The sequence below is a fragment of the Empidonax traillii genome, unplaced genomic scaffold, assembly GCF_003031625.1.
Source record: "Empidonax traillii isolate 1590-97213 ecotype Southwest subspecies unplaced genomic scaffold, ASM303162v1 scaffold660:size391163, whole genome shotgun sequence".
Classification (NCBI taxonomy): Eukaryota; Metazoa; Chordata; class Aves; order Passeriformes; family Tyrannidae; genus Empidonax; species Empidonax traillii.
Window position 1 is genome coordinate 46,071 of NW_020955853.1, and position 25,521 is coordinate 71,591.

The following is a 25,521-nucleotide window of genomic DNA, read 5'->3' on the forward strand; positions in this document are numbered from 1 at the left end:
AGTGTCAGCAGTGACAAATTCTGACTTCTGCATTCACAGAAAAGGTTTAACAAGGGTTAACCCTGCACATGAATATGCACATGAATTATTCAGATCTACTTGCATATAAACAAAATAAAATAAATCTGTCCCTAAAGGCTTTTTCTATTTTTTTTCTTCCACAAGTCAAACAAGCCAGGTGTTTTTTCTTATTCCAGTGCATTTGATGTTGATGAAAAGGAAATAATCTAAATTTTGACTGTTCATAGTCTGAGAGATAACCAGTCCTTTGGCTATAAAAAGACTAATAGATTGTCTAACAATGAGATACGTTCAGGTATTTCTTAGTCCAAATATTTTAGCTTAATTCTACTTCAGAAACCATCCCGTGGATTTTTCGTCAGTGCAAGCTTTCTGGTCGTGGTACACACATGATGAGAAGAAGGTATATATAGAATCTTAATAAACTGCTCCCAGTGTTTGGAATTAAATTCTTCTGTCTGATATGAATGCTCTCTCGTGAGAGCTGTGGTCAGGCTTTGGGATACTGGTAGATCTGATCTGTATTGTACTGATCAACAGACATAAGCAACCACTAAAGCTTCTTAAAGAGCAGTCCCTACATTCTTTCCTATTAGGCCTTGTTCATCACACCTAAAATTAATGGGAGTATTTTTATTTTCATGATTAGCTTATTGGTGCAGTTTTCCCATAGCCAAGACAGCATGCAAGAAGAATCTGACAGGTCTTAGTAAGAAGTTTTTCCTCAAATATCTTTTCTTACACTAAAAATAATACTAGTTTCTTGTACAAGAAAGAAGTAAGAATTGTTGTTAGTTATATTGAATTCATCAGTACTGCCACTCTGGGCTCCTAAACACCTACCTGCTGTCATTTGTCTCAGCTATATGTGTACAGTCCTCTTGGTTGTTACCAATAAAACCATTATTCAAAGAGGTGTGGAGTTCTCCCCTTCCCGAGGCTATTCCAAGGGATGAGTTTGCAGATGTGCCACTTTATGGTTTTCTGGAGGAACACAGAGCACCTTGACACCTGAGGGACTCAAAAGAGGCCTTCAAAATAAAGGAACTAATTAAAACCAGAACCCAATACAAACAACCCTGGTAAATTTGGCTGGTGCAAGCCTATCTGGCATACAAGGACATCAAAGGAATAATGAACTCCCGTTTAATCTTGTAAATCACTGGAGCAGGAAAGATGCTGAAAGAAGGCTCATGGCAACAAGCCAAATGTCCATCACTGAGAAAATGGAGATGACTTCAACAGGAAAAAAAAATGTGGCAAAGAGTTCAGTGTCAAAACCAGCTTTCAGTGCCGTTCAATATGTCACTTGCAACTGCCCAAAAACTGGGAGGTAAAAGGGTAAAGGGGACCAGGGGACTGATGCAGATAAACAGAGCAATGCATCACAGAAAATGGAGTGTTATTAACATGAGATCAGGTGTTGAAAGGTGCTGCCTCAGACACATGAATTTATTTCCTGTTTTAACAGCAGGCTGGGGGATAGATTACAACAGCCTTTACACCAGGTGTGACAGCTAGAATGTGTATTCACTTGCTTGCTTCCATTTTTTGTTTCTTCTCTCTCATACTGTATCTTTGGCCAAATTTTCTTACTGATTTATGTCAATTTCATTTTTCCTGAAATGCCATCTTTTCTTTCCTGAGCAAGGATACCAAGTGCTGTATTTGGCCCCTCTGTTTTTGGATGAAGCTTTAGACTGGTGTTTCTGAAACAGTGGCCCCATATTTCAGTCCAGTGACTGCCTCCTCAGCTGCCTCGCTGCCTCTGGAAGCTTGCTCCTTTTTGAAGTATAACTGCATTATATATCTCAAATAAGGTTTATGCTCCTTATAATCCCAAATGTTGACTGGTGCTCGAGCTGAGATCAACCTCTTTTTGTGGTCTATGTGAGACTCTTGTGGTTTGCTTCTTTGCTGGGGCCAAGGAAAAGTATAAATTATGTCTTCCAGTGTTGTGATGCAGAGAAAGCAAAGCAGGCCAACAGCCTGAATGGTGGCATCATGTACTGGGGGTAAATCTGGCCTATAATTTTATAAAATTGAGACTGTCTAAAATAAGGTGCTCTAAGCCACCTTCTTGAGCGTGATCCAGAAGATAATAGGCTTGCTGGAAGGTATCTCCTTCATGCTGGTGTAAGACCTGTTCATGTGCTTCAGCAAGGCCTCATTATTAGCTTAAGCTCTTAGCTGCTCTCCTTACTTAAATCTGGGGATCTGATGAGAAGAAAGTCAGGTCAGCATGAAGTTCTGCTTAAATCCCAGCTGTAGCATCAGTGGAAACAAAGGGTAATTGGTTAATGGCAAGAACCTCTTTAAAACACTCTCGGGGCCTTTAATCTATAGGCTTTGGAAAGTTTTATAGTTCCAAAATTCCCTTGCAAGCTTCTTGTAAAATTTAGGAAATTAATTTTTTTTTAATGACCTGTGCAACCCCTTTAGCCTCCACTTCACTGCTTCATGCAGGGCTTGTGGGCAGCCAATAAATCTCTGGTTTGTTCCTCCAGAGGTTCATTCCTTAATGCTTTGGGTACAAGTCAGATAACCGCTGGTGGCTGATGATGATGAATCAAGCTGCTGGGAGTGCTGAATGTGGGGTGAATGATCCATGTAAAAATAAACAGCTCCTTCTTCTTTCTTTGCTGGAGAGCTGGAATACAGTGAACTCTGTATCTTTTGTAACTCTTTGGAAATTTTTTCTTCTGACAACTGGAGAGAGTTGGAAAAAAAAAATTATTCCAGCCAGCCACCTTCTTTCAAATTTTTTTTTTATGAACATTTGCAATGAGACAGGTCTAAGTAGTATCTGAACTGCAAGACTCGTCTACCTGGACTTGTGCAAAGCATTTGACACTGCACTGCATGATGTGCTTGTGTCTAAATTGGAGAGACATAGATATAACAGATGGACTTGGATAAGGAAAGTCCAGAGGAAGCCACAAGGATGATCAGAGGGCTGGAGAACCTTTGCTATGGAGACAGGTTAAGAAATTGGGGATGTTCAGCCTGGAGAAGGCTTCAAGGACACCTCCTTCCAACCTTCCAATACTTAATGAGAGCTGACAAGAAAGCTGGAGAGAGACATTTTAAAAGGGTATGTAGTGACTGAACAAGGCAGAATGGCTTCAAGGAGAAAAAAAGTAGGTTTAGATTAGATATAAGAAACAAATTATTCACAGTGGTATGGCACTGGAAAAGGTTTTCCAGATAATTTCTGAATGCCCAATCCCTGGGGAGTGTTCAAAGCCAGTTTAAATGGGACCCTGAACAACCTGGACTAGTGGAAGGTGTCCCTGCCCATGGCAGGGGGATTGGAACTATGTGGTCTTTAAGGTCCCTTCCAACCCCAAACATTCTATGACTGTGATCCTATGATTTTATGGTTGTAAGACTCTAGTCCCATTGCCCAGATTGCCATGAGCAAACAAGTGACACTTGTAGGCCCCACAGTAATGCTGGAACAGTATGAAAATTTGGTGTCTGGCTGCTTCATCATTGACCCCAGTGCTGTCATCAGAGGCAGTTCACCAACCCACTCGGCTGATCATCAATGAAGAGGAAAAGGCCTTTCTGAGTGCCTCCTACAAGCATGCCAGAAAGACTAGGACACTGAATGATGATACCATCAGTGTGCACCTCACCCCCTCCAGAATACTACTTCCTGTTGCCAAGTGGAACTATGGTTGGGGCAGTGCTTTACTGATATGGATGTGGGTAATTTACTTTACTGATATGGATGTGGGTAATTTTGTTGTGGTGGAAGAGCCTTGGAGATGAAGACTTCAGTGAGCTCTTAAAAATATTCCTAAAATCTGATGCTCTCTCAGCTCTTTACATGATTTCCTTTCCTGTGGAGGAAGAAATGTCAGGAACTGCAAAAATACTGTAGCAGATGATGGCTACTATAACAATAACAGCAAAACATGATGAATAAAGTAGTAGGTCTCTCCTATAGGATTTGGACACTTTTACTTCTATCCCAGTCCTGAACTTAGACACATCTTGCCTGTCCAGAAAAAGCTGTTTTCAGCCTAGAGCACTGTGGAAGATTGGGACTCCAAATGCTTAGATACAGTAGAAGAAAAATAACTCTCATTTACACTCTGATTTCACGTAACTAATTTTCAGACATATCTTATTAAATACAGGGTGTAACTTTAGAATATGGCATAATAACATTTTTTTCTCTTATTTTTAGAGTATGTATTAGCACAGAAAGTAACTAAGATAGATAAGAAAAACCAGGGCTTTTCACAGTGGTGATAACCTTGCAGACCATACTGGAGGAATTAAAAGGGACATTGAGGATCTAGTGAGCATATGAGCTCTTCCTTGTAGACACAAGCAATACATGGAAGTTTCAAGGCTGTAGAAATATTAGACAAGAAAATTGACAAGATCATGTATTTGCTGAAAGACTCCCAAGTGATACAGTTTCCGTAGGAATTCATACACTTCACTGGTCTACAATAAAGTTTATTGACATTGGCTATCCTCTAGTAAATGTAACATGCACTATTTTTTCATGGTCTGTAAAGACTGCTGTTTTCAGAAGTCTCAGAGAACCAGTAGATGATCACAACCTCCCTGATCTTGGCTGTTGGTGATCCCTTATCAATGCATTGACAAGGCTGATAATTCAGCTGAGAGTTTGATCAAAACCAGAGTAAGCAGCATTTACTGAAGAAGCTGCTCTGTTTGATATTAGTGCTTTTGTCTGCCAGTCTTTCATAATAAATATACTCTGGACACCACACTTGAGGCTGTGATGTCCAGTGCCTTTTCTGATTCCTTTCTCACCTACTTTCCACATTCCTTTCCAGGTTGTTGTCTCACCAAGAACTTTCACAATTAGAAGTACTTTATTAGAAGTGGTTCCCCCGGGAGTGTTATCTTGGGATCCTTGGGGATTTAAAGGAGGAGACTTTTCTCAGAAAACTTCTTTTGGCAAAATAAGTAGTCACTGGCTCTGTTCTACTTTAAAAAGTCTTTCCAAACGTGCTCACTGCTGTGTTTTCTGGCTGCTAAAACTTACCTTTGTTGCTCTGTTTTTCTGGGTTTGGGTGCTGTTTTAATTCTGTGAGTTTTTGCCCCTGAACTCGGGACGGTCAGGAAAATCTCAACATCCACAACAGCTGCCACCACACTGCCCCTATCAGATCCTTAATGGAGCCAGACAGAAATCCAGCTCATACTCAGGGCAACCAAGCATGTCCCCTTTAGTCTGGTCTTCAGATAATTATCTTGCAGCAAAGGTTGTAGGACCACAGAATGAGTATAGAGCTGTTTGATCATCCTTTGTCTGTGCTTTAGGGTGTTGGGTGCAGCGTGGGCATCTGTCCTGCAAAAGAGAATCTGGCTGCATATTACAGTTTGATGATGTATAAATTGTCCAGTGCCAAGTTTTGCCATCTTCTCCCTGTATCAGGAAGATCTGGGTGTGTTTTCTGATTCTGGAAAACAGGCTGCTTCCTGTAAGGGGGTTATTACTTACGGGTAACGAGGCATTCGGCTGATTTGATCAGCAGAGCGGTGCATAAGAAATTACTTTACTAGCCAAGTATGCTGTTACAAATCTGAGCTTCTCTTTCAGCTGACTATTTTAGTTTTAATATGGACTAGGGTCTGCTGCTTTTCAGGAGATGTAATCATGTTAGGGGGTTTCGGTGGCCCCATATTGTTTCAGAAGCTCTAATGAAGTAAGAGGCTTATGATCAAAGATAGTCTTATTAAATGCCATGTTTATGTCATTACTGATTAAACAGTTTATAAGCCAGTTGGGAAACCACACCTGCCCTGGTACACAAACCTTTTAAATCAAAGCAACTGAGACCAGGAAAGCCTCACCCTTTCACCCTGTGCTCAAGCAAGGTGCAATAGTAACCTTTGTCCTTGACAATTTAGGCAGGGGTGTTCTTTCCCATTTACTTGTAGAGAGGACTGGAAAGTTATATATGAGATCTCTTTCCATATATCACTGACAATGTGGTGCTTCCTTGGTGGTAGAAAAACGAAAGAACAGCCTGTGTTTTTTGTGTAAGTCCAGCACGAAAATGCTATATGACACATTAAACTGTAGGGAAAGTCCTTAGTAAGCAGCTTTCAATGCACTGTTAGTGGAAAAAACAATGCCAGGGAAATATCCTGTTCAACTGCTGGAGAAATGATTACAGCATTGCTTTTTTTTCTTCTCTCTCTCTTTTTTTTTTTTTTTTTTTTTTTTTTTTTTTTTTTTTTTTTTTTTTTTTTTTTTTTTTTTTTTTTTTTTTTTACATTATTACTGCAGTTGAAGATTTAAACTCTAAAAGCTTCATGCTGTCTCCCTCACAATCACAGTTCCAGTCCTAAAGTCAGGGGAACATACTCCATCCAGGTTGCTTCCAGGCACATTAAATAAACAAAATGATAGTAGTAATAGTAGTACTAACAGTAGTAGTAGTACTACTAGTGGTAGTGGCAACAGTAATAATGTACTTTCTTATCTTGCAGCTGAAATAATCTTAGAGGTTACTTTAAGTCACAAATTCATTTGGAGGTTTTCCTAGGTGTTTGTAGGCAATGTAAATATAAGTTATGAGTGATTAGTTAATATTTTTTTCCTCTTTTGCTTCACTAACTGCACAAAATGGAGAGCATTCCCTACAAGCGGAATACATCTCACAAGAATTCAGTAATCTGAGAATTCCTGTCAGTATGAGCTCCCCTTCTGATGACTGGAAAGAGTTAGGCACTGCCTAGTAGGGCTTCAGCCTGTCCTCAGGTCAGTCTGAGACAGTTGTGATGAACTGTCTTCTTAAAGACTCCTATATTTCTCTGCTGACTCAAAAGGGAGCTGAGGAAACTTGCACACACCAGATGTCTCCTTTTCAGACATCTGAAATTTTTTGAGAGGCATCTCATCCTTAGCAGAGTTCTTAGTTTTTCAGTGCATGGCCTGATGACAAGTTTTCTGTAATGCTACTGAAAGTGTCCATTACCTCCAAGGCCTCTGGTTTGCAGTGGAGCATCCAGCAGTGGAGGATATCTCACCAGCTGTAGACTTTTACTAGATGTTGTTTAGTGTGCAACTGGAGCATCCTAAGCTTTCTGTATGTCAAGGAAGAGAAACATAAGTTTTTGACATCTGTTTTAGTGTGAGATCTTTCCCTAGAATCACCTGTATTTGACTTTCTGTTCCAAACTGAATGAGAGTCTCTGTTATCATCCTGTCCAGAGAGCTGACATGTAGCCAGATGAACCCAGTGTGAAGTGCTCAGTGACCAAAGAAGCACAGAATGGTTTGGGTTGAAAGGGACCCCAAAGATCATCTAGTTCCAATTCCTCTGCCATGGGCAGGGACACCTTTCATTACACCAGGTTGCCCAATGCCCCTCTCTCCCTCTGAGGATAGTGGAGGCATTATCTAATTTTGACATAGAGCAAATTAATAGTGTGATTAAATCAAATCCTTTCACTGGTTTTGGGTGTGGACTCTAAGACATCTGAAGTCTTATCTTTCCCATGGACCTGCATGACATTTTTTGAAGAACAACCCTCATATGTAATTTAATGGAAAAATATATAAAGGAATTTACAATTTGCCAATCCGTAGCCTGAATGAGGAAAATCCTATTATGATTTACTTGTGTACTTTATCTAATCCTGAATGCAAATGAGATTAGGTTGTGAGCGTGACTTATTTTCATTACAGCAAGTTCTGTTTGCAAAATAGTTTGCTTATGTTTCATTGTGTTATTTAGGCTTTTGAAACTGCATTTTGATAGGAAATCTCAGAGAAAAAAAAAAAAGGGATTGATTGAATCTGACTCTTAACTCATTTCCACTGGAAAAACATATTAATGTGCCCTCCTTCAGAGCTGCTCATGATGTGAACCTTTGCTTGAGTTGCCAGGGAAAAAGGGAGCAACTTTGGGTCTGAGCTAATGCTGGGAAAACTCAGCAAGATTTTCTTGTCTCACTGTATCTTGCACGTGTGTATTTTTAGCAATAGGGATTCTCAGGCTCCCTGAGATGAGCAATCATTCACAGCTCGAGGCTTCTGGTGACCTGACACAATGATGTCACTTGGGCAGCATTTCAGGCTTCACCATCCACAGCTCATCATCTTCTGTGAATGGTTAACAATTTCCCTCCCCAGTCAGTGTGGTCTCTTCCTGCCAGCAATGCTCAATTGCCTTCCTCACACTCCTGTGGTTGGTGCAGATGAGGGATAGGTACTTCGTGGCGGAATGAACTGTGGGATGGCTTATAGGGACAGGTCATACTGTGTTTTGTGATAGCCAGGAGGGAGCTCTCATGCTCTGGTAGGGTCTGTTTACCATGATTTATAGCTGCAGTCGTGGCTGGTTGCAGTTTGTCAGAAAGGTGTATCACTGGAGTTGCTGCAGAGGTGATTATGAGGTAGAGCCATGAGGCCCTGGAGCATCTTAACTACTTTATTTGCCCTCCTGAATGTCCAGTAATAGCTGAAAATAGAGTGGACAGGAGGGAAAAGCTGTTGACAGCTAGGAAAGTTACTGTAATACTAAAGGCCTCAACTTGGCACCAGGCAACCATTTCTCTCTTTGCAAACAATTAAGATTATATTTCCTTAGAGAAAGCTATTTCTTCAGAAGAAGGTCCAGAAAATGAAGGAAGCTTTATGTTTTATTTGCTGTCTGCTATCTTAATTAGCCTAGGGACTGGTCCACGCAGGTTTTTGCACCTATTTATTCATAACAATGTGAAGAATTATATAATTAGGTGGGTGCATTTTCTTGTTGCAGCTGTTTTCAATTTCTGCAGTGGTTTTTATCCTGAAAGGCTCATGAGGGCAACTAAGACACTCAAGACTCATCAGGCCCATGTTCATCATACAAAAATGTTTATCTATCCTAGAAAAGTTTGAAGGGCTCACTAACTGAACAAAGTTAAAAGAACTGCCATCGTTTAAAAACAATTTATCAGAATAAGTTACTCTTTTGTTTACAGCTTTGTGTGCTGGAATTAAAAGGACAGGAGTTAACATGTAAGTTTGCATTTGTAAGGGGAAGAAGAGTTTGGAATAGCTCAAATAAAAGAAAGCCACATATTCTCTGCTTGGTTTCTCACAGCCTGCCTTTTCCATTGCCTTTGCCTGTAACTCCATAGTGTGTTTGGTTCTGGGAGCGGCTGTTAGTCTGGATTTGAACCCTGTGGAGCCAGTTTGGAGCTAAAAGTAGGATGTTTGCATCCACGTGGTACTGCACCTCTAGAAACTGGATGAATTCCTGACCATGGTACCTTTGCATCCCCACTGTCCCCTTCAGGGTGTAGGATCTGGGACTTCACATCCCAAAAACATGGGTTAGTTCTGGCTGGGACCATATTGAGGCTGGAGCCGAGTAGATTCACTTGTGTGGTCCATGATTGAGTAATAATGGCTTGTTAGAACAAAGTCAGAAGTTTCAGACAAATATATTCTGTCAAAATTATTAGCTCATGATAATGACAGGTTGAGTGGACTGAGTTATATTAAAATGATATGAAAAATGTAGTTAGCCAAGTTTCTTGGACAAGTGGTTTTTCAATAAAGATATGGACCTATTAGAATTGATCTAAAAGAGATCCATGGAAATGATGAGAGTGCTGGAATACCTCTGCTATGAAGAAATCCTGAGTTGGGGATGTTTGGCCTGGAGAAGCGAAGTCTTGAGGGGGATCGTCCCATGGCCTTTCCCTATAGGAAAGGGTGTCATAAGAAAGACAGAGAGAGACCTTTTATCAAGGTCTTTAGTGACACAACAGGGGGCTACAGTTTTAAACAGAAAGAAGGTAGATTTAGATTGGAGAGAAAGAGTTAAATTTTACAATGAGGGTGCAGAATCACTGGTACAGATTGCCCAGAAGCTGTGGATGCCCCATCCTTTAAAGTGTTCAAGGACAGGTTGGATGGGGCTTTAAGGAACCTGGTCTAGTGGAAGGTATCCTGTTCATGGCAGGGAGATTGATATTAGATGATCTTTGAAGGCCCCTTCCCACCCAAAACATTTTGTACTTCTACGATCGATAAGTGTTTCATTCTGCACCTGTGTGGTTTTTTTTTACATGAGGGTTAATGAATTATATAGCTTTTTCAGGATGTTATGGCAATGCAAACACTAACTACTGATTTCTGGAGAACTCTGTACAGGGCCTGTTACAGCTTGAATTTATGATTTGCTTTGAGTTTTTGGACTAAGTAGATTAGACCATGTCAGCATTTTGTTCTGCTTTTTCCCAACAAGAACAAGCCAGTTTCTAAAGTGCTGTTTGTGGGCCAAGATAACTATCTAGATACAGTTGAAGGCATGTACCACTGCTTGATCAATGTCTTGTATTTATACTTCTGTTACCAACAGGATTTGACCTGATGGATTCGTTCAGTGTGAAGCAGATTTTTGGAATGAAAGAAAATGGAATTCAGAGTGCTTATGTACGACTTGGAAGCTTTCCTGTTGTTCAGAAAACTGAGTGAGTAGCCTGTTTTTTTTTTTTTTCACTTTATTTTCATTTCAACCTCTGCTTTACATTATTTGGTTCCTCTAGCTTACCCTTGTAGGAGTTATCTGATACCTACACAGGTATTGCTGCTTTGGAGCCTCTGCACCAACTATAGGCTCCGTCCCGGTAAAGTATGAGCCAGGTTTGGTGTATCTCAATGATTCTGAGGAGCAGTATCAAGAAATTCACTAAAGAACGCAGTGCTAAATAAATAGCTTCTAAAAGGCATTTTTTATAGTTCCCCCACTGGGATAGAAATTTGCTAAACAGAAGAGGCCAGTTCCTGGTAGGGGTTGTTACCAGTAAGCTAATATGGGGTTTGGCCTTGTAAAAGAATGAGCAGTCTTTAATCCTGTGTCAACATGGATTCAGTCCTCAGAGCCTCTTATGACCTAAGGCTACCAGTTGTGCTGTAGTCTATCACAACAGTTTCCCTTCAGGCCGTCATTTGAGCCGTGCTAACCTAAGTCTTGAAAAGAGTGAGTGCATGATTTCACTGAGCAGCCATGAGACGTAGATTGAATTGTCACCATTAACGTTTTTGAAGTAAATTTCCTCTGTGCTGGTTTGAACTTTAGCTTAAAAAATCAATAGTAATTCTTTGCCTTCTTATGGATGAGGGCTGCTATTTTTTATTCTGATTTTAGCTTTTTTTTGTTCAGCTCACTGCATATTTGAATATGAGGCCCAGGACTTATATTTTCTTGATTTTATAATATTTTTTTTTTTCATCCTGGAGCCAGCCTGGATTGATCTGATCTTTTCTTTTGCTCCTCTTTCTCCATATAAACACACAGTTTTAAAAAAAAAAAAAAAAAAAAAAAAAAAAAAAAAAAAAAAAAAAAAAAAAAAAAAAAAAGATATACTGAAAGGAAAACTATTTGCTCCAAAGTCCACAAATGATATCAAGTCTAAGGGTAAGTAAACTCATATCTGTGATCTGATTACACCAAGCCAATTGAAGACATCTTGGTCTTAATATATACATAACTGGTCTGTGTGTATGTAGAAAGAAACATATTTCACTTGTCTCACAGCAGTCTCTTGGTTCTGGGTGATAGTATGACAAGAAGGACTAGTGCAATCCCTGGAGTATAAGCAGGAACTATCAAGTATGAGTTGATAATCTCAATGCAGTCACCACTGCTGTGATGTGATGTCCAATCCTAGTTTCCATAATTCAGCAGATAGAAATGGCGTGAACGAAAATTTGAGGAGCTGTGAAACAAGTCTAATAGTGAGGAATTCAAGAAGTGCAGGGCAGACAGATAAAGTTAAGAAGCAGTTAACAACTGAAGTGATTGTTCTCTATAAGAACCTAAGAACCTCGGGGAAATCAAAGTTTAGTAAAGGGTCTTTGACTAAGGAGAGTGGTAGACTGAAAGTCAGAGGCTACTTGTTAATGGCATCAAAAACCAGCAGGGAAGAAAAACCCACTTTTCATGATGAATGTAATTAACCACTGAAAAAAAGTTATCACAGATTACAGAGAGTTGTTCATTTGAATTCCTTTTTCAAATTAAGGGTTGAATCACTTTGTTGTTGTTTCTGTTGTTGTTTTCCCAGAAAGACTGAGGGAGTGAAGCCAGACCAACCAGCTATGACGGCTTTCCGTGTGCTCAGATTACACCCATTTATTTGTTGTTGCTGTTGTCTTTAAAGCAAGTAGAATATTTTATTGCCCAGGACAATAGGAAGCAAACCATCCTTAATTAGCGGATTGAAATGACTAAGCTTCCTTTTGAATGATTCTGAAACATGGAATTAAAGAAGGACTTTTATGTTTTCGGCCTTTTGTATTGTAACTTCCACACTCCTCTGGATTGGGAATGAACCCAAATGGATAAAACACCATGGAAGGTGTTTGCATATTTAGTTTCTTTTAGCCTTTCTATGCCAGGACTCTGAGATGCTGCATATGGGGTCATTGCTCACAGAAAGTAAAATCTTGTAAAGCTGCACAAAAAACCGATAACTGGAATAATAAACCAAACAAAAACATCTGTCATGTCTCGCAGATAACCTCAAGCAATGTTCAGCAACAGATAGCAACATCTCATAATTAGATACAAAATCATTAACTGAGTAATATATGTAATTCACTTTATTATCTGCTTAAAGGATTTGTATCCTTTTATACAAACAATAGTACTTTTACAAAGTGCCAGCTTAGCTGTCTGGGAAATGTGCCTACTCATCTTCCAATCTGTAATCTAAAACTATGAACTTCTTCCTCTTTATGTTGAGGCATCATCTGTGAGCAGGCAAATACAACAGACAGGAGCTTGGGTGCAATCAGTGACCTGATCAGTGAGGGACTCACAGGTCTCCGTAGCTGGCTGAGGGCTGGTCCCGAAATCTGACTGGCACTTCTGCCCACTCCTCGTGTAACTGGGACTGTCCTACTGTTTGTTCACAGCTCCTCAGAGGATCTTCTGGCCAAAACCATGCCCCAGATTAATGGTTTTGAGTGCTCAGGCTTGTTTCTCCTTAGTTTTGTCTTGTCTAATGCCAAGATTTTGTCTCACTGTCTTGTTCTGTATCACCGAGTCTTGACACCAGGACCTTCCTCCTGGTCACGTCCATCCCTCAGTTTTCTCTTGCCTGGTATGGTTCCAGCCTGACTTGATCATGATCTCGGCTATCTTGGCTACCACCTCACTGAACTACCTGATTCTTGGCCAAGCTCCTAGTCATGATCTGTTTACTCTTTGTATTGGTACAGTGTCATCCTCCCTGGTTTCTGAGTCTTGGGCATGTACACCTTGGTGTCTTCCTGGGGTCTCTGACTCCTGACATCATCTCTGACTTCAGTCACCTGCCTTAGGTTTCTCCAGGATCCCTTGCACTGGTTTCATCATCTGTCTGCTTCCCAGAGAAGAAATTGTTCAAAAAGCTACAGGAGCCTCCTACACTGAACAAGAAACCTGCTGAAAGCTTCCTTGTCTCTTACTTCTTCCCAAACACATATTTCATATGAGGAACAGCAGAGACAACTCAGATTGTTCAGCCTAGAGGAGAGAAAGCTCAGGGAGGGAGAATCTTATCCATGTGTTTAGGTAGCTGATGGGAAAGAGGCAAAGAAGATGAAGCCAGGATCTCCTTAGTCATATTCATTGACAAGATGAGAAGGAATGGGAATAAATTAAATCCATGAATTCTAAAAACAAGAAAAACCTTCTTTAACCTAGATGATTTCAAGAAGTCCTTCATTATCTCCTATTTCTAACAAGATAAAGGAGATTAGGCATGATTGAAGTGGAATGACTGAAGGCTTTTTTGTTCTTTTAGAGAGCAAAGGACTGAAGGGAGAGTTGAGAAATGTAAAAGAGAATTGCAGCAAAGAGAGAAAAACAAGTTGTTGCTACAGCTCCCTGTGGAAAAGACAGTTGTTTTGGGAAAATTAAACTACAGCAAGTGAAATTTAGGATAGATTTGGGGGAGGGGGGTTGTGGGTTTTTTGTTTGGTTGGTTGGGTTTTTTTGTTTTGTTTTGTTTTTGTTGGTTTTTGTTTTGTTTTGTTTTGGGGTCTGTTGTTGTTGTTGTTTTTTGGTTTTGATTTTGTTTTTTTTTTTCCCCAGCATTGAGGACAGTGAAAGATAGGAAGAAATTACCTAGAGAGGTTGTATTTAGTCCTCCACTGAGGTTCCTGAGGTAGAAGCCAAAAAGATGTCTGCCAGGGGTGTATGGGTGAGGTTGATTGTGTTGTGAAAATCCTTCTCGTTATTAAAATTTTTTCTTTGTAGAAGCTGTGATTCAACTGACCTTGTAGTTGAGTTAATTGACTCTTAGAATAACCTGCAGCACTGGGAGTTTTTTTTTCTTGGAGTTTTATGAGGGCCTCTTCTGCAATCTATCCTGTTGTCAGAATTATAGACCAAGGAGGTGGCAAAGTGCTCCCTGTAGGTACCCAGCATCCAGCAAAGCTCCATAATATGGATCATCAGTTCAAATCAGCCTTGTGTGAAAAAAGAAAATAAAACATTTCTGGGTACAGCAATTCCTGCCCTTGGATCCTTAAATAAAGCTGAACTTCCAGACGGAGATTGCTTTTTAGTGAAGAAATAAGTGAAAACTCCTAAACAAAGTTTTTATTATATATATGTTGCAATGCGTCTCTGTAAAAGAAGTAGGGACCAGTAGCTTCAGAAAGAGCTTTTATTTACATCTTCAGAGCAATAAGAGTGTCTTAAGATTTGCTTTTGGCATGAAACCTTTCTCTGTTGGGAACTTGCAGACAGCTCCTTGGCCACTTTAAAAATCAGTTAAGGGTGGCAGGTAATAGGTCATTATGGCTTTCTGTCAGTTTAAATCTACCTGATGGGCTGTTTGTCAGCCCTGTGTGATGAGGTGTGGCCAGGCTCACAGGGATATTTAGGTACCTAACTCCCGGTTATTTCTGTGGGCACTAAGCATTAAGCACCTGAAAACTCTTTCTGAAATTAAGCTGGCATAATGGTGTTCCTGCTCCCAGCTCAGAGACATCCATAATCGTAAAATCATTAAGGTTGGAAAAGACCTATAAGTTGATTGAGTACAACTGTTATCCTACGCTGGCATTTTCACTGCTAAACCATGACCCCAAGTGCCATATCCATACTTCTTTTTTGAGCATTTTCAGGGATGGTGAATCCACCACTTCCCTGGGCAACCTGGTCCAGTGCCTGACCACCTTTTTGGGAAATAACTTTTTCTTAATATCTAGTCTAAGGTGATCCTCTTTCCAGATCCTGCTTCCATTCACCTTCAGATTCTCCTTCTGGCCCTTCCTGTAGATGAGTGCCACATTTGTAAACTCGGACCTCCTTGGTAAAATAACTGGCACCAAGAAATAAGACAGCCTTGTCTGCTCTCCTAAGGGAAGGATTTTGTAAAGGAGTATTGGGATCCTGGTTCAGTTTTCTCTGGGAAAAAAAAAAAGCTGGAAGACTTCAGAGCATGTTTCTTTCTCCAGGAGGGAAAACCAGTTTATAATGGTGCATATCCTGCATGGGCACTTTATACAGCAAAAAACACAGCAATGGATGAAGCCACAGCGTTCTGAATTTATAACTTGGCTAAAAAGATAGGGAATTCAAAACACAGATTAAAATATGATAGAATATTTTGGCATTAGGAAAGACCGGTTCTCAACCTTTACTGTAATTGCAAAGCAGACTATTCTGGATATTTTGAGGAGTTTTTGCTTTTAACACAGTTAAAGGTCTCTAGCTTTATGTGCCTGTTGTGGTTTTGTTCTGGGTCAATTTGCTTTCACACCTCTCACACAATTACTATTAGTTGAGAGAAGGTTTATGTAGACAAAAGAGACTTGATTTAGGAAAATAATAACATTTATTACTAACAAGCTAAAATTAAAGAACTATATCTACAATAATTCTACTTAAGTAAAAGTACTATGTATTTACAGTAATACTTCTCCTCCCTTTATATCAGTCCAAGGAGGAAAAGCAGTTTTTTTCTTCATTCTCAGAGTTCTAGGTCTCTTCAATAACTCTGCAGCACTCTCGTTGCAGCTGGAACTTCTCCATCTCTTTCTTGCTTTGTGTCGGCCTCCAGGGCCGGGCCTATCCCCCTCCTGGGTTGAGACCGGAGGCTGGGGGTTACCCAGACCCTGAAGGTCTTCTTTTCCATGGACTTGCAAGGGGACACTTGCCTACCATGGATCTTCTTCCATGGGGTTACAGGGGATAATGGCTTATGAGTCCTCCCCTGTTTCCCTGTGGAGGTCCCATCCCACGGGAGAACAGTCCTTAATAGACCTCTCTGACATGGGTCTAGCATGGATCCTATGCATGGATCCCAACATCCTTACCCGAGCTGTTTTCTGCTCTGGCGTAAGGCTCTCTCTCTCAAAGTCACAAATCTTTAGTAGCAGCATGGATCTTTCACACAGATCCCAAGCTTACCCAAACTGCTCTGCTTCAGCGTAAACCTCGTCCCTTTAGGTTCACAAATCTTCAACAGGACTCTGCCTCATTTCAGTCTTTCTCATGAAGTCTCGGTTCTCTGGTATAACCACAAGCTCTTCTGTGAGCCGCATGGGGAGTCTCCTCGCCCCAACAAACTTCCATAGGTGGTAGGGATTACTTGGATTATTTTTCAGTCTTTTCCCTGCTCAAGAGAGAGAGTGAAAGGGGGGAGAAACAGCCTTCCTTCTTTTGAATTTTCCTTCTCTCTCCTGCAGCTGCCAGCTTTGACCTTGGAGGTCCCTTATCTCTTCGCCGGAATTCTTCTGCAGCAATTCTTTGTCCAAGCAATTAGTCTTCTAAAGTTTTTTTTTCTTCACTCTCTTACAAGAGAGAAGGGGGGCTTCAGTCCTACACCTGCCTCCGGCCCAGGGCCGGGGGAGGAGGGGGCCTTGGCCCACCTCGGGGCCCGCCGCCACCTTTCCTAGCTGGTTGCCGCTCTTAATTTCAACTACGCAACCCAACTTCTCTTCTGTTTTTCTTTAATATGTAATTAGAAAAGGCATCACTAAGAGTTTTGATTGGCTTCTCGTCCAGAAATTCACCTGGACAAAACCATCTTCAGCCCCAGGGGCTGGTCGGCTGGACAAAACCACGACAGTGCCTTTAACTGTGCCAGTTTCTGCACAGTGATGAATTATGTCACCTATTTGTTATGAGAATCTGTCTTCGTGGTTTGCTCTTCATTAATTGCTGCTGTTGTGTTTTTTTTTTTCTAATGAGTGCTTTTGCCTGACTGCTCAGATGTGTCAAAGCAAAGACATGATATTTAGGAAGGGTTTATTTAGGAATGATCAGAGGAGCAGGCTGGCTTGGGCATGAAGAACCATGTTAACTGTAACTCTTCTCAGGTGGGGAAAAAAGATGGCTTAGAGGCATTATAAGAAAAGTCTGAAAAATCATGAATGCTACAGAAAATAAAACAAGAAGAGGTTCATTGTGGTGTCCCTGATAAGATCTGAGTTAGTCCTGTACAAACAGGAGGAGACTCATTATACAGTGGATAGCAGGGTGTGATTCCTTGCCAAAGGATGTTGTGAATATTGTCAGTTTACCTGAGTTCAAGGGGAAAATGCAGAAAGATAAATACATAAAAAGTTATAAATACAGAAATTGCATTTGTCTCTGAATTTGTCTCCCAGATCCCTAAGACTGGGGATAGCAGAGAGATATGTTTGTTCTGTTCATTCTTGTTCTTAGGCATCCAGTAATGGCTAGTGACAAAAAAAATAATGATACTATATTAGTTATCCCTTCTGTCCAACCCTGCACCCCCAAGTTATGCTACGTTTTTATGCTGGAGTAGAATCAAACAGTGTTACTAAGTAAATTTCTGCCTAATATGTTTGCAGTGTTTAATTTGAGAAGGTTCTCCTGTTCTCAAGGGCCATCAGTCAAGGAATATCTTCTTGAAAAGACATCAGGTGTAGTGCCTGTTTTGGGGCAAATATTACAATATTTGTGGCTATAACTCTGGACTTTTTTAGGGGGTTTCAGGTGTTCCTGCCTGTTCTCAGAAGTCACAGGTCTCCAGTGCACCTGGAGAAGAACAGAATTATTTACAGATTGTATGAACAGAAGCATCAAGCGAAAACCAAGCTTTTTAACATGATGGATACTCGACTGCAGATTTTCACTATTTCTTATCCAATTTGAGAGCCTCACCATTGGAATTAAAAAGGGCTCCACAAGGACAGAACCACCTGGAGGGCACAAGCTCATGTTCATCTCTCTGCAGGCTGCCAAATAAAGCAGATTTTGTAGGAACTATAATGATATTTTAGGGAACTATTGCTGAGACGTGAAATGAGTTTCAGAAGTTCTGCTCTTCACCGCTGAGGCTGATACAATGCTCTCTTTCCCCTCCCTGTGTCAGGGATGTATTTCCACAAGGTCTGCCTGATGAATATGCCTTTGTAACTACCTTCAAATTCCGGAAGGCTTCCAGGAAAGAAGACTGGTATATTTGGCAGATTATTGACAAGTACGGCATACCACAGGTAAGAGGCCCTTTTCCAGCCAGCAGAAACAACCTTCTTTCTCTGTTTTTTTTTTGCCATGAGCCAGTTTTCTTGCCTTAGCCTCACACTCCTTTTTCCTTACACACTGGTAAAAATCCCTTTTATCTGTTTTTCAGTTTATTTTGCTGAAAATCTTTAACCTTTAATTCAACCCTGGAGGAAAGTTTGCATAGATCTTTATTGTTATTACTATGAAGACAAATGTGTTAGTTGGAAAGAGGGACAAAAAATAGCGTGCTTGCTCTTGAAACCACTGTTGAGTTTTTGGTTGTTTTGTTCAGATAGTTCTGTTTAGGGAAATTATTTTGCCTGTTTGGAAAACTACTGTCACACAGAACAGTGAGTTATGTCAGGTTTTTGCACAGAGTTCCAGGTGGCATACAAAGTTTTATGAGTTACTACTCTGGGTGTGGATGTAACACTTATTATAACTCCATAACCCTAAGTCCTGGCTGCTGCATGATGTGGTATAATATTTTTTCTTGGAGTAGTCTCACATTCTCAGAAGAAAAATGCCATAAGAGTGTACTAAAGGGCTGTGTGCCCTTACGCAGCATGTTCTTAACAGCTTGCTAGAGTTTAGGTGTTTGAGTGTGCTTGAGGAGGGAATGGTTAGGATGGGCTGTATGTTTTTTTGATCAGCACCAAATATGGGGCTTATGGCATCACTCATGACTGAACTGGGGTGGCAAAATGGGCTCACATAACTATATAACTCAGTATTGTTGCTTTGAGACTGGTATTCAACAGGATTTGGGGAACTCTCAGTGAAGGATAGGAAGCATTAGCTAACTGGGTTTGAGACAATGGTAAAAGGTTTAGATTACAATTATTATCAGCTGAACTTTGTTGAATGAAATGTGTTTTGCTGTGCTACCTGCATTGCTATTTGCTGCAGAGTGAGAATGTGAGTGTCACGTAGTATTTCTTGGAAGAAGTTGAAAACCTGAACTGCTTAGGTGTGAAGAGAAAAAAACACTCAATATTTCCTGTAATAATGTCAAAGTGCCTTAAAATCTTATGCCAGAAGTCTCTTAGAGCCTTATGAGCCTCGTTTCATGTAAAGTCAGTCCCGTTTTGGCCAGTCCATTGCACACCTGCACAGCTCACAGATGCAGACACTCCTGAGCCAACGCTGATCCGAGCTGGCGTTCCCAGCCAGCACAGAGCTCAGCTGCATGGAGAAGCTGAGTCAGATCTGGGGTCAGGTCTGGGCTGCTTATATCACACACAGCTCGGTGACAATGCGGCCCAAACTCCTTCCAGCTCTGCAGCTTGCAGACTCACCGTTTGCTCCCCTGGCTCTGCCTGCTCCTTTGCCTGCTGCTGGCTGGTGGCTGCCTGACTTTGGTAAAAGAAGAAATCAATTTGTAAATGAACTAAAAGTATCATGCCTTCAAAAGCCAATTTTTGCCTGCTCTGTATCTTGCAAGAGAGGGGATAGGGTGTAGCTGTAGTTTTCTGTTCAAAGCATCTGAACTAACGTGTGGGCAGGGTTACAATTCAGCAGACTGGTTTCATACCACACAATGAAGCATTTGTCTGTGTCCCATGGGACAGCTGAGGACACGTGATGGGAGCAAAGAGCACAGAGCCCGCTAGGATGTAGTGGAGGAGTGCACAGGATAGAGGTATCCAAACCTGGTTGAGCTTTGTCTCTCTGCCTTTGGGGAGATACCCCTGATGTGCCATGCCACCCAACCATGCCCAAACATTGCCTGGCTTTAGATGGTCATGGGCCTCCACCAAAGCCTGTGCAGCCACATCTTATTTGCTAGCACAGGTCCAGGCTCCCTGTCCATATCTCTCACAAAACTCTGTCCAAGCACTTTGCTTGGGCTTCTCACCACAGGCTGTACCACACCTGGCTTTGTGGTGGCGATGGAAATTAGTCGAGAAGAAGCAGAAGACTTTGTACTTCCTTAGCAAAACCCCTTCTGTTTCTGTGCAGGTCTCGATCCGCCTGGATGGAGAGAACAAAGCTCTGGAGTACAACGCTGTGGGGCTCACCAAGGACGCCGTCAGGGTGGTCTTCAGAAACACACGAGTCAGTGACCTGTTCGACCGCAACTGGCACAAAATTGCCCTCAGCATCCAGTCAAAGGCTGTCTCACTTTACATAGACTGCAAACTGGTGCAGGTGCTGCCCATTGAAGACAGGGAAAACATTGACATTCAAGGAAAGACTGTGATTGGCAAACGCTTGTATGACAGTGTCCCCATTGATGTGAGTACTGGGGTAATGTTCATTATTGGCTTTGCAGCACATGAATGGGGTTTCGGGGTTTATGTTGTAATTGACTCTCTTCTTGAGGCAGCATCGCTGAAATGTTACCAGTCTTACATAGCTAAGACGGGTTGGCACCTTATCATGCACAGGACTTGCTTTCTTATTATGTGAGACTCCATAGTGTCTCCATAATAGGGATTAAAAGTGAGAAATTTCATCTTTCTTCTGCAAATGAAGAAATATCTTGGGTGCGGTATTGGAGAATCTCCCGAACTCTCAAGGAATTTCCTGATCACACAGAACCTGCTACAGTTAAAAGCAGAGGCAAAATCATACACAAATGTCATCAAACTGGGTACTGAACTCCATGTAAAGGCCTTTTGTTGTCTAATCTTAGCATTATGAATGTTTCCACCCATAACAGGGAGAGATAGGGGGGGAAAAAAAGGAAGCCTGTTAACTCGGGAGAGTCATGGTATGTTCTCAGTTCCTCAGATATTGAATGATTCTTGGTGCAATTGGAGACCTTCAGGTTGGACCTGATGGTCCAGAAGCAGTGTTAACCTGGTATAATTTATGTGTGATCATTTGGTGTTTGAGACTTGTATAATCTTTCTATCTGTGCAAAATGAATGGCATGAGCATATTAAATATGTATATTAAACAGCATTTCTCACGCAGGGGTAAATGGTCAGAAGATGCCAGGCACAGCAGGAGAAAAACAAACCTTGTGTCTAGACAAAATCCTAGGAAGGATAGAGGTGGCCAGGATGTGTCTTCTCAGACAGAAATTTGGCCAGAACATGGGGAGTAGCATGAATACATCCACCAGAATTTTAATAGGTATATTCAGGGTCTCATTAGCTCAGCGCTCCTGGACCATGCTGAGATATTGGTCTGTTATTGACATGTAGAGCTAGAGATTGACTACAGGAACCACGACATCACTCTGAAGTTAGCACCATCTGGATTTTGTTTGTATTTGCCTGCTCTGCTTGTATCCAAGCAAAAGGACATGCGGTCTTTAATAATTCACTGTCTCTGAGACTGTTGCCTCCCTTTGTTTTCCAGTTTGATCTTCAGCGGATGGTTATTTACTGTGATTCCCGGCATGCTGAGCTGGAGACGTGCTGTGACATTCCCTCTGGACCAGTAAGCTCCTTTTTGTCATTTATTCATTTTCACATGAACACTCTTCACTGAAATCTCTTAACGTAAATCAGGAAATGTATGGCAGTATGGGATTATAATTTTTTTAATGAGGGATCAATGAAACCCAACTGTGTAATTGGTAATGTAGCAGAGCCAGAAGAAGGACCACTGCATACGGATGAGTATGAGGAATTTGAAGTTTCCAAGTTCCTCTTTCCTTGTCAAACTGTCAGGGGAAACAAAACCCTGAAGTGACGATGGAACAACAGAAATGCAGCATGAAATATTCAGCATGTTTCCCACTGGTTTTATTTGGGAACAGATAAAAACAGTGCCAGTTGCTGCTTATTTTCCTGTGCCCAACTCTCACTAGAAACTTCCACCCTCCTTTCACTCTTCTCCCCTCAATCTTGGTTAAAGAGATTCATTGTTCATTTTGCCACATTTTTCCCCATTGCTTGGATGAATGGCTTTTGTGGGATTTCATTCCTCCTGAGGACTCATTTGGCTGTGAGTTCTATAGTAGTGCCTGTGGGGTTTCTTTAAAGAGCGTGGAAGGGGAAACTTTGCAGCATCAAAGGCTTTGTCGTGACCTTGGGTGTTTGGGTGCAGTGCCAGGTCACGGTCCTGACGGAAGCACCTCCCCTGGAAGTGAAGCCCACTGTTGGCAGTGAGCAAGTTGGCCACCTCAAGACATTCAACTGCTCCTGTCTTGCTGGACAGAAGGTGAGTGCCGAGACAAGAATGTTTCATTTGGGACATCTGTAGAAGTAATGGAAGTTTTCCCATGTGTTTTCTCCTTACCTACTTCAGTGATTTTGACCCTGCTGCTGGTCCTGGTAAACCACATTGAAAACAAAGTGGTTACTCTTATCCGCCCTCAGTTAGGTGCATCCTTCTTCAAATAAAATAAAACAAAGCAGATTCTGGAGGTAAATATAGTCACACTGAAAACAGTCTCACAGCTTTTGAAGGCTTATGCTTGCTGTGACTGGGGCCTCTGAGAAGCCAGTTCCATTGTCACTGCTCCTGAGGGCATGTCAGCTTTGTTCTCCTCTCCGCTTAAATCTGAAAACATTTTTGTTGTCCTCAGTAGTTGTAGGATCATGCCACTTCCTTGGTTATATAATGAGAATATCAGTCTGATTAATCATGTTTCTTTTTGTCTTAGGGGGAGAGGGGTCTAACTGGCCCTGAAGGTCCTAAAGGTCAAAAGGTCAGTAATATGTGCTAATCTATTTGTTTCAAAAAATCAACAACAATTAAACCGTTTCAGAATAAGCTAAGGAGTTAAAGATTTTGAGAACTGAGAGTCAATTTAACATATGACTAAGTTCAGACAGTGTTGGATGAGCCTGAGGCAGAGCAGGAGACTATCTTGTATCTTTGTTCTACGCTTGCATTTAGATGTTTCTGTTGCTGCTTTATGTCATTCTTAGAGCAAATGTCTTGCATAATGCTTTCCTGTAGCTTCTAAACTGGCATTTTTGCAAGTTACTGTTATTCACTAGGTCATGCACAGCTTCCATGGTAAGTCACCTGGAAAATGACGAGCTGCTCCTGTACTGTGCCTTGCTCAGAAGTACTATATATCCATAGGTTGGGCAACTTCCTTCCAGTCACACTCTACAAAATTTCCTGAAACTAACAGTAAAAGATTAGTCACAATCTGTTATCCTTATGAAGATTGTCTGAGTCATGATGTTAAATATAGGCCATTTCCCTCAACACTCTCCTTCCTCGAGAACAGAGTAAGAGAGTGGTTGTGATGTCTGCTTCAAGTTTCACAGTGCAGCCTTTATATTATCCTGAATGTTCTGCAAGTTTCTTTGATATAAGTGTGTGTATTCAGCATAAACACATTTTCCTTCTATGCTTGATTAGAAATAGAGCTGTGAGGCAATGGACTCCAAGGGAGTACAGGTACTGGAAGAAAACAGAACACAACACTGATGAAGAGGTGAAAGCTGGTGGTGGTGGTTCCCAGCTTTCCATCTGTGTGACTGAAAAGATTTTTGGGAAAAAGTTGCATTCAAAACTATTTGCATCTGAATCACTTCTACAAATTCAGTCACTGAATTTATACCTGTTGGGTGAATAATTGAATTGCACCTCACCAGAGTCACTCAGTCATTATGAAACACAGTGAGAGGGAAAAGGGGAAATCTCTGGGCCTTGGACAGTCAGACATCTTCAAAAATATGTGTTGTGTTTTGGCAAAGCTTGCTCTGCTGTCTGCAGGGAGAAGTTCTGGAGATAAGGAGATGCATCTTGCAGTGTGTTTTTTGCTGCGATGAAAGAACTTGGACTCATTAGTGCTCAGATGTGCCTGGCTGAATGTGCAGAAAACAGTTCCTTGTGCTTCCACCTATATAAATAGCAGCTTCCTATTTTAATCTGTGACAGTTTAAATAATGATGGGCTGTTTTGAAGAATGACAGAGCCATGACTGTCCTGAGGAGGTTGCAGAAGGACAATAATGATAATAATAAAAGGGCCCTGCAGCAACATCTCATTGTCTTTCACCTCTTTGACAAGGTCTATACAGTGGTGAGGGTGTCTGCCCTGTGTAAAAGGGCACATTGCTGGGGTGCAGGAGGCACTAGTGGAATACAGAAGGCTGTTTATAAAAGCACAGCATAAGCAGATTTTCTGTTACAGACCCCAAAAGGGCTGACCCACTCCTGTAGGTATGTTGCTGGAGAGTTCTGCAGATGTGTGTGTTTTTTCCCTACCTGTAGGGATTTGAGACTTGTACACAGACATGGCAGGACTGTGCCACCATCCCAAGGACCTGGGGATGATGCCATTTAAATCCAAATTGACAACAATTTGGTACAAATGTGATGACTTCAGACAAATGACTTAGCTTCTCTACCTGCTAAATAAGGCAACTAATAGATTTTGCGCCTGACTTGCAAAGACACTGAGATTAAATGACATATACTTACCTTGACAGGAGTTCTTACATCACTATTGCCAAGGACCAGCTTGTCACAGTCCTTCCTCTGTGTTCAAGAACAACTTTTGCTCTCCTCCTCTCTCTCTGCAGCATTACTGAGCTGCCCAGGCTAAAATGCTGGTTGTGGAGAGGAAATTCAATACTGTTTGCAACTTCCCAACATTATCAACCTGGTATTTATCAAAGAAAGACTAAGAGCCCACAAAAATATGAGTGGCTTCTGAATTATAGAATTATTCATGTCCATAATATGTTTTAGGATCATCAACTTGGCTCCTCATTTCTATGGTGAAGGGGTATGGTTTAAAGCTTTGTTTTTGGGTAATGAAAGGGATGTAAAGCTTTTTTAAGGTAATAAATATGAAAGATTTCCATTTTTATTTTAATCCAAGAACAGGAGCTTTAAGAAACACTAAAAGAATTAAAATAATAAGATCTCTACTATACTCTTATGTTTGATTAAATAGGCAGTGAGCATAGTTTAAGAAAAGACCAGATAATTGATTAAACAGAGAGATTGGAGTAAATAAATAAATAAGAAAAGAGATTATGAGGAAAAGATGGAGATAGAACAACATCAGACCTCTGAGTCAAAATTCCTAATTTTCTCTATAGACATCATCACTACTGATCATCTCTTATTTGGGATGAGTTGAAATGCTGAAA

At 41.0% G+C, this 25,521-nt stretch overlaps 1 protein-coding gene across 1 annotated transcript in view; it reads left to right on the plus strand.

Moving 5' to 3' along the window:
* The window catches only part of COL22A1 (collagen type XXII alpha 1 chain), a gene marked incomplete at its 5' end in the record, with an annotated part of 191,465 nt that overhangs the window by 41,712 nt on the left and 124,232 nt on the right, over positions 1-25,521 (plus strand). The window contains 6 exons of the mRNA XM_027899352.1: positions 10,380-10,491; positions 18,367-18,490; positions 20,463-20,738; positions 21,813-21,893; positions 22,506-22,619; positions 23,065-23,109. Of these exons, the coding sequence (XP_027755153.1) occupies positions 10,380-10,491; positions 18,367-18,490; positions 20,463-20,738; positions 21,813-21,893; positions 22,506-22,619; positions 23,065-23,109 (752 nt within the window). The remainder of the gene's footprint in view (positions 1-10,379; positions 10,492-18,366; positions 18,491-20,462; positions 20,739-21,812; positions 21,894-22,505; positions 22,620-23,064; positions 23,110-25,521) is intronic.